The 14,706-nt window shown below is 47.8% G+C and overlaps 1 protein-coding gene across 2 annotated transcripts; it reads left to right on the top strand.

Annotated features, from left to right (window-relative positions):
• The first annotated feature begins 278 nt into the window (after positions 1 to 278).
• Positions 279 to 12,678, top strand: tmem200b (transmembrane protein 200B). Of its 2 annotated transcripts, none has more exons than XM_034161483.1 (2): positions 279 to 442; positions 10,939 to 12,678. In XM_034161483.1, exons 1-2 carry the CDS (start codon positions 422 to 424, stop codon positions 12,199 to 12,201), a joined length of 1,284 nt encoding a protein of 427 aa, XP_034017374.1. In that variant the 5' UTR covers positions 279 to 421; the 3' UTR covers positions 12,202 to 12,678. The 2 variants fall into 2 exon arrangements, with proteins under 2 accessions (XP_034017374.1, XP_034017375.1); XM_034161484.1 differs by lacking the exon at positions 279 to 442 and adding an exon at positions 10,401 to 10,830.
• The last annotated feature ends 2,028 nt before the right edge of the window (positions 12,679 to 14,706 follow it).

Consider the following 14,706-nt stretch of genomic DNA (forward strand, 5'->3'; position numbering starts at 1 on the left):
CAAATGCGTCATCGTCTACCAAATGCTTATTTTATATAATGTGGCATCAAATGGGACAAAACGTGGCATCCAGCGGGACAAAGTGGGTCGTATTGGCATGACATATTGCGCAGCAGTGCGGGGATTAAATTTGTGCAAGTGTCAAGGTGGGTTTAGTCTGAGGGAGGGGGTTGGGATGACAGTTACAGTTCTCCTAGACTCCGTTAACAGGAACTGCTGTTTGATGACAGAAATTATTAAAAATTTCTTTTTGAACTTTTCAAATTTCTGCTGTCTTTCATCATCCTTTTATAGGAATCTTTGTGGAGCTTTTGGGCCATTTACCCATCTGAAAAGTCCTCTGAGTATATTGCTGATCTGACATGATGCAAGTGGAACACGTGCAGAAAGACATGGACAAATGACATGCTAAGATGAGGTTATGGCACGAGGACATGACAAGGTAGGTCAGTTATCACTGTTTTTATGACACTATTGCTATATACAATCAAGCCTATTTTCTTTTCTCTCATTCTGTATTTTTTAGCTTTATTTTCAAATAAATGCATATTCTTAAAACAGACTTGGGCTTTGTGTTGGGAAAGTATAGTGACACAGACCCACAACAGGGGGCGTAAATGAACGGACAATGAAAGAGTCGAATATGAACACTTTACTGTTGTGAATGAGCACAACCACAATACAGAGGAATACAGAATTTTGCAAACAGTCAATCCACAAAGGTGACGTGTGGGCAGGCTCGAGGATAGAAGACGTCTGTCCTGAGAAGAACCGGAACCACACGATTTCGTCCGCCAGCGAACCTGGAGAATACTGGAGCCGCCAAGTCCCAAGTCTCCAGGTGGCCACCGTCTCCGAATGTCGGATCTGGTACTGCTGGCGAGGAGCAGAAACAATAAGAAGTGGGTGTGTGTACACCCAGTAACAACAATGGTGGAGATTCCACCTCCACCTCTTACACACACTCGTGCAGCTCCTGTCTCAACACTTATCTGGCTGGGGTGTGAAGCGAAGCCGTCGCTGATTACACCAACCTCACTGATAAGGCACTCCACAGGAAAGCAGCTGCAAAATGAATTCAGACTAAGACACAATTCGATTCTGGCTGAGGATATTACCTTCACAGGTCGATGATATCTCGGCAACGAGGTGGAGATGACGTCCGGGTTTTATGGAGTAGTATGATGAAGTGTAGATGGGTGACAGCTGTCATGAGATAATGAGTGACAGCTGTCACCCCCAGCTGTGTCCGTGGTGGCAGCGCCCTCTCGTGCCTGAAGCCCGCACTTCAGGCAGGGCGCCCTCTGGTGGTGGGCCAGCAGTACCTCCTCTTCTGGCGGGCCACACAACAGGACCCCCCCCCTCAACGGGCGCCTCCTGCCGCCCGACCAGGTTTATCCGGGTGTCGGCGGTAGAAATCGGCCAGGAGGGCCGGGTCCAGGATGAAGCTCCTCTTCACCCAGGAGCGTTCTTCGGGTCCATACCCCTCCCAGTCCACCAAATACTGGAACCCCCGGCCCATTTGATGGACGTCCAGGAGCTGGCGCACTGTCCAAGCCGGCTCCCCGTCAATGATCCGGGCAGGAGGCGGCGCTGGACCGGGAGCACAGAGGGGTGAGGTGTGGTGTGGTTTCAGTCTGGACACATGGAAAGCAGGATGGATCCGCAGTGAAGCTGGGAGTTGGAGCTTCACTGCGGCAGGGCTGAGGATCTTCAGGATTTTGAATGGGCCGATGTACCTGTCCTTCAACTTAAGGGAGTCCACCTGGAGGGGGATGTCCTTCGTCGATAACCACACCTCCTGCCTGGGCTGGTATGCAGGGGCCGTGGACCGCCGGTGGTCTGCATGGGCCTTAGCCCTTGTCCGGGCCTTTAACAAAGCAGAACGGGCGGTACGCCACACCCGACGGCACCTCCGCATGTGGGCCTGGACCGAGGGCACAACGACCTCTCCCTCCACCACGGGAAACAATGGGGGCTGGTACTCTAGACACACCTCAAATGGGGAGAGGCCGGTGGCAGAAGACACCTGGCTGTTATGTGCATACTCGATCCAGGCCAGATGGTTACTCCAGGCCGTCGGGTGCGCGGATGTCACACAGCGGAGGGTCTGTTCCAACTCTTGGTTGGCCCGTTCTGCCTGTCCGTTCGTCTGTGGGTGGTACCCGGACGAGAGGCTCACGGTGGCCCCCAGTTCTCTGCAGAAACTCCTCCAGACTTGAGAGGAACACTGGGGACCACAGTCCGAGACTACGTCAGTTGGTATCCCATGCAGACGGACGACGTGGTAGACCAGGAGGTCTGCTGTCTCCTGGGCCGTTGGGAGCTTTGGGAGGGCCACGAAGTGGGCCGCCTTGGAGAATCGGTCCACTATCATGAGGATGGTGGTGTTGCTCTGGGACGGCGGGAGGCCCATGACCAAATCCAGGCCGATATGGGACCAGGGGCAATGAGGCACAGGAAGCGGCTGGAGAAGTCCTTGGGACCTTTTGTGGTCTGCCTTGCCCCTGGCACAGGTGGTGCAGGCCTGGATATACTGCCGGACGTCGGCCTCCATAGACGCCCACCAGAAGCGCTGCCGGATAACTGCCACGGTCCTTCGCACCCCTGGATGACAGGAGAGCTTGGAACCGTGACAGAAATCCAATACTGCAGCTCTGGCCTCTGGTGGGACGTAAAGTCGGTTCTTCGGCCCAGTTCCGGGATCCGTGCTCCGTGCCAGGGCCTCCCGGACGGTCTTCTCCACGTCCCAGGTGAGGGTGGCCACGATAGTGGACTCCGGAATGATGGGCTCCGATGGATCCGACAGCACAGTTTTGACTTCGTCTTCGTGTACCCGGGACAAGGCATCGGATCTCTGGTTCTTGGTCCCGGGGCGATAGGTGATCCAGAAGTCAAAACGTCCGAAGAACAGTGACCAGCGGGCTTGCCTGGGGTTCAGCCGCTTGGCGGTCCTGATATACTCCAGGTACCGATGGTCAGTGAAAACCGTGAACGGCACATACGCTCCCTCCAACAGGTGTCTCCACTCCTCAAGAGCCTCTTTCACCGCAAGGAGTTCTCAGTTGCCGACGTCATAGTTCCGTTCAGCCGGGGTCAACCTGCGAGAAAAGTAGGCACACGGGTGAAGAACCTTATCGGTCTCTCCGCTCTGGGATAGCACGGCTCCTATCCCTGAGTCAGAGGCGTCCACTTCAACCACAAACTGGCGGCTAGGGTCGGTCTGCACCAGAACTGGTGCAGTCGAGAACCGTCGTTTCAACTCCTTGAACGCGGCTTCGCACCGATCCGACCAGGTGAAGTGGACTTTTGGAGAGGTCAGGGCTGTCAGGGGGCTAACTACCTGACTGTAGCCCTTAATGAACCTCCTGTAGAAATTTGCAAAGCCGAGGAACTGTTGCAGCTTCCTACGGCTTGTTGGTTGGGGCCAATCTCTCATCGTTGGGACCAGGAGGCAGAGCTGTGGTCTTATACACCTCTCTGCAGCTTCTCTCCCCCTGCCATCCCCTCATTATCCCATCCCCGTAGAGACGGTGCCTGCTCCCAGACCACCAATAACCAGCAAAAATCTATTTAAGCATAAAAATTCAAAAAGAAAAAATAATATAGCACCTTCAATTGCACCACAGACTAAAACAGTTAAATGTGGTCTATTAAACATTAGGTCTCTCTCTTCTAAGTCCCTGTTGGTAAATGATATAATAATTGATCAACGTATTGATTTATTCTGCCTAACAGAAACCTGGTTACAGCAGGATGAATATGTTAGTTTAAATGAGTCAACACCCCCGAGTCACACTAACTGTCAGAATGCTCGTAGCACGGGCCGGGGTGGAGGATTAGCAGCAATCTTCCATTCCAGCTTATTAATTAATCAAAAACCTAGACAGAGCTTTAATTCATTTGAAAGCTTGTCTCTTAGTCTTGTCCATCCAAATTGGAAGTCCCAAAAACCAGTTTTATTTGTTATTATCTATCGTCCACCTGGTCGTTACTGTGAGTTTCTCTGTGAATTTTCAGACCTTTTGTCTGACTTAGTGCTTAGCTCAGATAAGATAATTATAGTGGGCGACTTTAACATCCACACAGATGCTGAGAATGACAGCCTCAACACTGCATTTAATCTATTATTAGACTCTATCGGCTTTGCTCAAAAAGTAAATGAGTCCACCCACCACATTAATCATATCTTAGATCTTGTTCTGACTTATGGTATGGAAATAGAAGACTTAACAGTATTCCCTGACAACTCCCTTCTGTCTGATCATTTTTTAATAACATTTACATTTACCCTGATGGACTACCCTGCAGTGGGGAATAAGTTTCATTACACTAGAAGTCTTTCAGAAAGCGCTGTAACTAGGTTTAAGGATATGATTCCTTCTTTATGTTCTCTAATGTCATATACCAACACAGAGCAGAGTAGCTACCTAAACTCTGTAAGGGAGTTAGAGTATCTCGTCAATAGTTTTACATCCTCTTTGAAGACAACTTTGGATGCTGTAGCTCCTCTGAAAAAGAGAGCTTTAAATCAGAAGTGTCTGACTCCGTGGTATAACTCACAAACTCGTAGCTTAAAGCAGATAACCCGTAAGTTGGAGAGGAAATGGCGTCTCACTAATTTAGAAGATCTTCACTTAGCCTGGAAAAAGAGTTTGTTGCTCTATAAAAAAAGCCCTCCGTAAAGCTAGGACATCTTTCTACTCATCACTAATTGAAGAAAATAAGAATAACCCCAGGTTTCTTTTCAGCACTGTAGCCAGGCTGACAAAGAGTCAGAGCTCTATTGAGCTGAGTATTCCATTAACTTTAACTAGTAATGACTTCATGACTTTCTTTGCTAACAAAATTTTGACTATTAGAGAAAAAATTACTCATAACCATCCCAAAGATGTATTGTTATCTTTGGCTGCTTTCAGTGATGCTGGTATTTGGTTAGACTCTTTCTCTCCGATTGTTCTGTCTGAGTTATTTTCATTGGTTGCTTCGTCCAAACCATCGGCATGTTTATTGGACCCCATTCCTGCCAGGCTGCTCAAGGAAGTCCTACCATTATTTAATGCTTCAATCTTAAATATGATCAATCTATCTTTGTTAGTTGGTTATGTACCACAGGCCTTTAAGGTGGCAGTAATTAAACCATTACTTAAAAAGCCATCACTTGACCCAGCTATCTTAGCTAATTATAGGCCAATCTCCAACATTCCTTTTCTCTCAAAGATTCTTGAGAGGGTAGTTGTAAAACAGCTAACTGATCACCTGCAGAGGAATGGTCTATTTGAAGAGTTTCAGTCAGGTTTTAGAATTCATCATAGTACAGAAACAGCATTAGTGAAGGTTACAAATGATCTTCTTATGGCTTCGTACAGTGGACGAAGCTTATAGTTAGGGCTGGATCGGGTGACCCTGGACCATCCCTTGGTTATGCTGCTTTAGACGTAGATTGTGGGGGGGGTCCCATGATGCACTGTTTCTTTCTCTTTTTGCTCCATATGCATCACTCTGCATTTAATCATTAGTGATCGATCTCTGCCCCCCTTCACGGCATGTCTTTTTCCTGGTTTTTTCCCTCAGCCCCAACCAGTCTCAGCAGAAGACTGCCCCTCCCTGAGCCTGGTTCTGCTGGAGGTTTCTTCCTGTTAAAAGGGAGTTTTTCCTTCCCACTGTGGCCAAGTGCTTGCTCATAGGGGGTCGTTTTGACCGTTGGGGTTTTTTATAATTATTGTATGGCCTTGCCTTACAATATGGAGCGCCTTGGGGCAACTGTTTGTTGTGATTTGGCGCTATATAAGAAAAAAGTTGATTGATTGATTGATCGCCGCAACCGCGACCAAGGGGCGACGGAGTTGGAGGAGATGATAAACCCCAGGAAGGACAAAGAAGTGTGGTGGAACTCGCACTTCTCGCCCTTCACAAACAGCCGGTTCTCCAACAACCGCTGCAGGACCTGACGTACATGCTGGACATGAGTCTCAGGGTCCGGAGAAAAGATGAGTATATCGTCCAGATATACGAAGACGAATCGGTGCAGGAAGTCCCGCAAGACGTCATTAACCAAAGCTTGGAACGTCGCGGGGGCGTTAGTGAGGCCGAACGGCATGACCAAGTACTCAAAATGACCTAATGGGGTGTTAAATGCCGTCTTCCACTCGTCTCCCTTCCGGACCCGAACCAGGTGATACGCATTCCTAAGATCCAACTTTGTAAAGATTTTGGCTCCATGCAGGGGGGTCAACCTGGAATCTAACAAGGGCAGCGGGTATCGATTGCGAACCGTAATCTCATTCAGCCCCCTGTAATCAATGCATGGACGGAGTCCGCCATCTTTCTTGCCCACAAAAAAGAAACCTGCACCCATCGGGGAGGTGGAATTCCGGATCAGCCTGGCAGCTAATGAGTCCCGGATGTAGGTCTCCATTGATTCGCGCTCAGGTCGTGAGAGGTTGTACAGCCTGCTGGACGGAAACTCCACGCCTGGAATCAAATCAATGGCACAATCGTACGGACGGTGCGGGGGAAGGGTGAGTGCCAGATCCTTGCTGAAGACGTCAGCAAGATCGTGGTATTCAACCGGCACCGCCGTCAGATTGGGAGGGACTTTGACCTCCTCTTTAGCCTGTAAACCGGGAGGAAACGAGGAACCTAAACACATCCTATGGCAGGTTTCGCTCCACTGAACCACCACCCCAGACGGCCAATCAATCCGGGGATTGTGTTTCAACATCCACGGGAAGCCCAAAATCACTCTGGAGGTAGAAGGAGTCACAAAAAACTCGATCTCCTCCCGATGATTTCCAGACACCACCAGAGTTACAGTTGTGTCTTGTGCGTGATTAAAGGGAGAAGGGTGCCATCTAGTGCCCGCACCTGCAATGGCGAAGGGAGCGCCACCAGAGGGAGCCCTACCTCCCTAGCCCATCTGCTGTCTAGCAGATTCCCTTCTGACCCCGTGTCCACCAGTGCTGGGGCTTAAAGGGTTAAATCCCCGCTCAGGATTGTAACTGGGAGTCGTGTGGAAATATGTGTGTGTCCCACGTGAATGTCTTGGCCCACCCTAAGCCCAGTTTCTAGGGGCGGGCGTTGATGTTTAAACCGCTTGGGGCAGTCTCTCTGCTGGTGCTCACTCGAGCCGCAGACAAAGCACTCCTCGCGGGCCAGCCTCCTCTGTCTGTTAAATGTGGCCCTGCTCGTGTCCATAGCTTCGTCAGCAGGGGGAGCTGTAGCCACACGGAGCGTTGAGGCTGTGGAGCGTGGGGAGGGCGGAACCTTTTCGGACCCGAAAGGGAGAGGGACGGCGCGTGCCCGGCCACGTCCTTCGTCTCGCTCCCGACGGCGTTCCTCCAAGCGATTGTCTAACCGTATAACGAGATCAATAAGCCCATCTAAATCCCGCGGTTCTTCCTTCGCTACCAGGTGCTCCTTCAGGACCGATGACAGTCCGTTTATGAAGCCGGCGCGGAGCGCAACGTTATTCCAGCCGGACCTCGCAGCCGCGATGCGGAAGTCGACTGCATATTCGGCTATGCTCCGGCGCCCCTGTCTCATTGACAGCAGCACTGTTGAAGCAGTCTCTCGTCTGTTAGGGTGATCAAAAACCGTTCTGAACTCCCTCACAAACCCAGTATAAGTGGTAAGGAGCCGTGAATTTTGCTCCCAAAGCGCCGTAGTCCAAGCGCGTGCCTCACCACGAAGCAAGTTAATTACATAAGCCACCTTACTAGCGTCAGACGCGTACATTACGGGACGTTGTGCAAAGATGAGCGAGCACTGCATAAGAAAGTCTGCGCACGTCTCCACACAACCTCCGTACGGCTCTGGGGGACTTATGTATGCATCAGGGGATGGTGGGGTGGGTCGTTGAACGACCAGTGGAACGTCTTTATTCTGCACTGGGTCGGTAGGAGGAGGAGCTGCAGCAGCGCCCTGAGCGCGCGCTTCCACCTGTGCGGTGAGAGCCTCCATCCCGCGATTAAGGATGACGTTTTGCTCTGTCATTAGATCCAACCGAGCGGTAAAGGCGGTGATGATTTGCTGCAACTCACCAATCACGCCTCCTGCAGACACCTGTGCACCCTGCTCTTCCATTGGCTGTTCAACAGATGGGTGATGCCCCTCGGGATCCATGACGCTGGCCGAGATATCCTGTTGGGAAAGTGTAGTGACACGGACCCACAACAGGGGGCGTAAATGAACGGACAATGAAAGAGTCGAATATGAACACTTTACTGTTATGAATGAGCACAACCACAATACAGAGGAATACAGAATTTCTCGGCATCTCGGCAACGAGGTGGAGATGACGTCCGGGTTTTATGGAGTAGTATGATGAAGTGTAGATGGGTGACAGCTGTCGTGAGATAATGAGTGACAGCTGTCACCCCCGGCTGTGTCCGTGGCGGCAGCGCCCCCTCGTGCCTGAAGCCCGCACTTCAGGCAGGGCGCCCTCCTGTGGTGGGCCAGCAGTACCTCCTCTTCTGGCGGGCCACACAACACTTTGATTTACTAAAGGTTTGCCCAAATGCCCAAAATAGCGAATATTGTCCTCTTAGCACATTTACATTCATGGACATGCAATTTGGGATTTGTTCAACTGAGTGGTCAAAATCGAGGCTCTGTGGCTCAGATTAAGGACATTGTGTGTTAGTTTACATTTCCGCACGTTCTCACGGTGTTAACGTGTCCGATCGGATCTCTGTGGCTCAGATTAAAGATGTGTTAATTTACAACACCAATTACAATGAAGTTGGGACGTTGTGTAAAATATAAATAAAAACAGAATACAATGATTTACAAATCCTCTTCAACTTATATTCAATTGATTACACCACAAAGACAAGATATTTAATGTTCAAACTGATAAACTTTTTTGTTTTCGTGCAAATATTTTCTCATTTTGAAATGGATGCCTGCAACATGTTTCAAAAAAGCTGGGACAGTGGTATGTTTACTACTGTGTTACATCACCTTTCCTTCTAACAACACTCAATAAGCATTTGGGAACTGAGGACACTAATTGTTGAGGCTTTGTAGGTGGAATTCTTTCCCATTCTTGCTTGATGTACGACTTCAGTTGTTCATCAGTCCGGGGTCTCCGTTGTCGTATTTTGTGCTTCATAATGCGCCACACATTTTCAATGGGCGACAGGTCTGGACTGCAGGCAGGCCAGTCTAGTACCCACACTGTTTTACTATGAAGCCACGCTGTTGTAACACGTGCAGAATGTGGCTTGACATTGTCTTGCTGAAATAAGCAGAGACGTCCCTGAAAAAGACATTGCTTGGACGGCAGCATGTGTTGCTCCAAAACCTGGATGTACCCTTCAGCATTGATGGTGCCATCACAGATGTGTAAGTTGCCCATGTCATGGGCACTAACACACCCCCATACCATTACAGATGCTGGCTTTTGAATTTTGCGCTGGTAATAATCTGGATGGTCTTTTTTCTCTTTTGTCCGGACGACACAACGTCCATGATGGACTCATCAGACCACAGCACACTTTTCCACTTTACGTCTGTCCATTTCAAATGAGCTCGGGCCCAGAGAAGGCAGCGGTATTTCTGGATGTTGTTGATGTATGGCTTTCGCTTTGCACGATAGAATTTTAACTTGCACTTGTAGATGTAGCGACAAACTGTGTTAACTGACAATGGTTTTCTGAAGTGTTCCTGATCCCACGTGGTAAGATCCTTTACACAATGATGTCAGTTTTTAATGCAGTGCCGCCTGAGGGATTGAAGGTCACGTGCATTCAATTGCACGTTGGTTTTCGGCCTTGCCACTTACGTGTAGAAAGTTCTCCAGATTCTCTGAATCTTCTGATTGTATTATGGACTGTAGATGATGGAATCCCTAAATTCCTTGCAATTGAATGTTGAGAAACATTGTTCTTAAACTGTTTCTTAAACTGTTTAAACTATTTTTTTCACACAGTTGTTCACAAAGTGGTGATCCTGGCCCCATCTTTGCTTGTGAACGGGTGAGCTTTTTGGGGATGCTCCTTTTATACCCAATCAAGACACTCACAATTAGTGTCCTCAGTTCCCAAACGGTTATTGAGTGCTGGTAGAAGGAAAGGTGATGTAACACAGTGGTAAACATACCACTGTCCCAGCTTTTTTGAAATGTGTGGCAGGCATCCATTTCAAAATGAGCAAATATTTGCACAAAACCAATAAAGTTTATCAGTTTGAACATTAAATATCTTGTCTTTGTGGTATATTCAATTGAATATAGGTTGAAGAGGATTTGTAAATCATTGTATTCTGTTTTTATTTACATTTCACACAACGTCCCAATTTCATTGGAATTGGGGTTGTAATTATTGAACTCAAAACTAAGAACCTGGCTCCATTTGGCAGAACTTGGGAGTGATTTTAATATAGGTCAGATGCCTCAGCTTATGTATACGTAGGTTTACAGAGATCCATACAGGCCAAGGGTGATAAAATTGAAGTTTTTCTGATGCCTTAGACAATCAGCTGGTGCAGCATCACCAATTCTAATCATATCTGAGATGCTAATGGACAATATATTTGCATGACATGAACCTCTAGGTACTTTATGGGTATGTTGATGAATAAAGGACACAGTCTCAATATGAAATATTTCAGTTGCTTTCACATAAACTACACTATCAAAATTGTGGTTTTCCTACCATAGTTTCCCTATTAACCTGGTGTGTTCTGCAGCCACATTAGTAGCAGGCCCTGCAGGTTCTCTAATCACATGCTTTTTCACCTGCTGTGGTTTCCTAATGTTACCCTCCCTTTCAGAATCGATCAATGTTTGTAGATAAGATGGCAGCATAACCCAGTCACAAACACCTTGTAAATGCACAATAAATATTAGCGTGAATAAAATTGTTGTAATTCACATGTACAAACAATATTTTTTTGTGGTGTCCTTTGTTATCCATATCCCCTCTACTCCCAAAGTCCAAAGGGATGAGAGGCAAAACCTCTGCCATGAAGACTCCAAAGGTCCGAGGCATTACAACATCCATGCTCTCCCAACAAAGAATGTCTCACTTCACCTTAAGACGCAGGAGCAAGAAGGATGGCGTCATTCAGGGCAAGCTGCGCATGCGCTCTATGCCTGGTGTTTTCCTGGTGCTGGGGGCTGTCATAGTGGTTCTTGGCACAGCTCTTGCAGTGGCAGGTTACTGGCCTTACCAGAGCTTGAGATCATCCATCCTGCAGCCTGTAGAGGGAGAAAGCATCTCTGAGGCACCTACTTCTGAACCGAGTCTGGGAGCTGAGGGACTATTGTCTACAACCAACTTTATTCATAGTGAGAGGATGAAGCTCCTTGGACCTGTCATAATGGGAGTTGGACTCTTCATCCTTATCTGTGCCAATGCAGTCTTGTACGAGAACCGGGATAGAGAAACTCAGATATTACTTGCTCAGTTGCATAATGTTGTTTGTTCTGTTTCTGCAGTTGTGCCCTCAGCAGACCTGAAAGAAATAGCAGTGGTCAATTCAATGACCAAACACTACCGCTGGATGAGTAAATTACCAGCTGCTCACCTCAATGTTCTTTGTTTGAACCAGTATGCCTGCTCAGAGCCTCTGCTCCAGACCAAAACCCTCAGACAGCAGGAGGACAAAGACGGTTACTCCCAGCAGGAAGTCCTACAGACAGAGGCACTTCACCACCAAAAGTCAGAGCTGCAGCCTTCTCAGCTGTCTTCCAACTCATGTAACTACAGTGAGACAGACTTAAACACAGAGTCCGGTATGGAGCCTAGAAGTAGTACCAGGGAGCTTCCCCTGCAGGCCATGCTGGGGCTCAACAACTACTTGATGAGTGCCAGCTCCATGTCTGTTCTTGTGACAAATGAGTGTTGTGTCCCAGTTACCCAGCCTAGGCGCTGCCACAGTATGAGCTATAGGACTAAGCCTCACCGAGTACAACCTGCTGTGCGGTGTGAAGAACGGTTCTCCACTCCTCATCAGGAGGGGCAAGCTAATGAAGCTGGAATCACAAGTACAGACTCCATGTCACAGATTTGTAGACACATGTCTGGACATGTTCTGGATGCAGTGGATTTGCAGATTCATCAAAGCTGGCCTGGGCTTGACCTGAACAGTGGGAGAAAATACCCGAACCTGGAGAATAAGGAGGAGTCTGTGGAAAAATTGCTGGAACATTCCCAGCAGCAGTGGGATAAGGGTTTTGGCTCTGGACCTTTCTAGTGAAAGCTGCTTCATGTGGTTCCTCCCCATGACAAACTGATCACCAAGGAGTGATCTCTTTCCCTCTGGATTCTCAAACTGGTCAGTGTGTGTGATGTTAAATTTTGCGTGAGGCAAACATGAGTCTGTTTGCACATCACAGCATTTTTGTTTGGGTAAAGTTGGTCAAAGCATTCTGTCCTTTCAAGAACAAGACAAGGACCTGAAACTAAGTGAAGGAATTGGCCACACTGGCTCCATTTGCATTTTGGTACAAGAGTACAATTTACAAGCCATTGCCAAAAGCTTGTACTTACTTCCACTGTTGTGCCACTGGAGGCTGAGCCCATAAAGTATTGACAGCTACATCCAAATGTTCTTTATTTTTTTAAAAGGCTGAGACTATATACACGATGGCTGGGTACGCAGTGGGCTCGTGTATCCGGCCGTATCTACAAAATTCGACTCACAAATTAAAATTTCCGAAGCCAAAATGATTTTCATTGCAATCAGCTAAATTTGCTGTTGTATGTTTACCAAGTATTTCATGATATAAACTAAAAAAAGCAAAGTTGTAAGTACCCCCGTCACACTAGAGCACAAATTGCATGAATGCCGTACGAATTGACATTCAAAAGACATTCGTCCAATTCGTGCTGCATTTGATCTGCACTTGAACGCCTCGTGTTGCATTCCTACAGTAGTCTGCACGTTTATGTTTCGCTCGTGCTGGAAAACGTACAAATGGCGGTGGAGTGAGTCGTACTGCATTCGTACTGTTGTAGGAATAGACAGTCATTCGTGCAAGTCAACCTGCAGTCGTACTGCATTTGACCTGCTGCACAACTTGCACAAATGAGGTACGAAATGACATTCAACCTACATTCGTGCAAGTCATGCTGTAGTCCAGCTGCATTCGAATTTGTTGCACAGCATTCATGTGGCACTTAGGGAAATACACCAAATTGGCAAGCCAGCATGAATGTAGAGAGCAAGCACAATACTGTTGTGCTGCAGTAGAACTGGGGAATATTCGTACGGTGGTTGTACTGCTGTGTGACTGCGAGCCCGAATGGCATTCGAACTGGCATCTGAAATGGCAACCCACCAGCATTCAAAGCAGTCTGATTGTGCTGGAATGTACCAACTGCGCCTCCCATGAACTCCCCCCAACCCCTGCTCCTGTTCAGTGCACAAAGGAAATATTGTAATGTGCAAAGTCGCAATAATCGTGTGCATTAGACGCAGTCACACCAACTACACCACGTGTCACAGCTAGTCAGCGTATCTCTGTGACGTGTTGATGCGCACTGCAGCCGTGTGGACGAGGTCTAACAGCCATGATGACATGAAAATTCATATGAATCCTCTGACACATGAGGTGGATTGTCAAAGGATGTGGGATTACATACTCAACTTGGACGTTATACTGCGATCACAGGCGCTGTGTCAGCGTGTCTCAGAGCTGTGTGAGTTTCCGCATGCCTCTGAGGCGCACAGATCTCTTGCCCACGTGACTGTTTTCATTTTTATATATCCTTATGAATGGTTTTTTCTAGAAAACACAAAGAAAAGAGAAAACAAGCCAGTCAGGTGTGCATGTCTGTGTGCCTCAGCTGTGCAAAGTGCCGCACACCTCTGAGATGTACAGATCTTCCGCCCACCTGACTGTTTTTATTTTTATACATCCTTAGTATGTTTTCTAGAAATCAAAAAAAGAAAAGAGAAAACAGGCCAGTCAGGTGTGCATGTCTGTGTATCAGAGGTGTGCTTCATCCTCACATCTTACTTGTTCACCTCACGGTTCGTGCATGAACCCGCCTGGCCAGCACAGCGCCTGCTATACACAGCTGATCCAGAGAGCGGGCAAGTGAGAGAGAGAGAGAGAGAGAGAGAGAGAGAGAGAGAGAGAGAATGAGAGAAACAGAGAGAGAGAGAGAGAGAGCCCAGCACGAGATGCTGCATTCATGGTCTCATGTCACAGGTTGGTCACTACAAGTTCACCTGTCACACGAGACTGTCTTTAACATAAATGTAGACATCCAAATAGTTGTGCTATTCCTGACCAGTGTGTCAAAAGACATACAGGCCAGGGACTCGAAACATTTAACCACATGAATCACGTTATTGATGGCCTAATGACGTTTTCCCTGCAAAACGGGAGGAGACACAGAATGAATGCAGCTCTGTTATACGCGCATAAATTCTCAGTGTGTCGCAGGTGCGGGTGGGAGTGTCGTGGGTGACTAAACAGGCCAGTTGCGGGACCGGGTGGGTGTATAGATTATGCGCGAGATTTGACACCGTAAAGGCGTCAATATACAAAGTTCCCCTCAAAATAACATTTTCTTCATCTGTTTTCATATGTTGCAAACTTGTTGTGTGTATAGCCTTTTTGTGTGTTATGTACACGGCTTTCGGAAGACTGTCAATACAAGGGTTGTTACGCTTTCTTTTTTAAAAGCTGAGATCACATAGTGCAAAGCATCTACTTCTGATGTACATTAATATTACATCTTAACCTCA

The sequence above is a fragment of the Thalassophryne amazonica genome, chromosome 20, assembly GCF_902500255.1.
Source record: "Thalassophryne amazonica chromosome 20, fThaAma1.1, whole genome shotgun sequence".
NCBI classification, from domain to species: Eukaryota; Metazoa; Chordata; class Actinopteri; order Batrachoidiformes; family Batrachoididae; genus Thalassophryne; species Thalassophryne amazonica.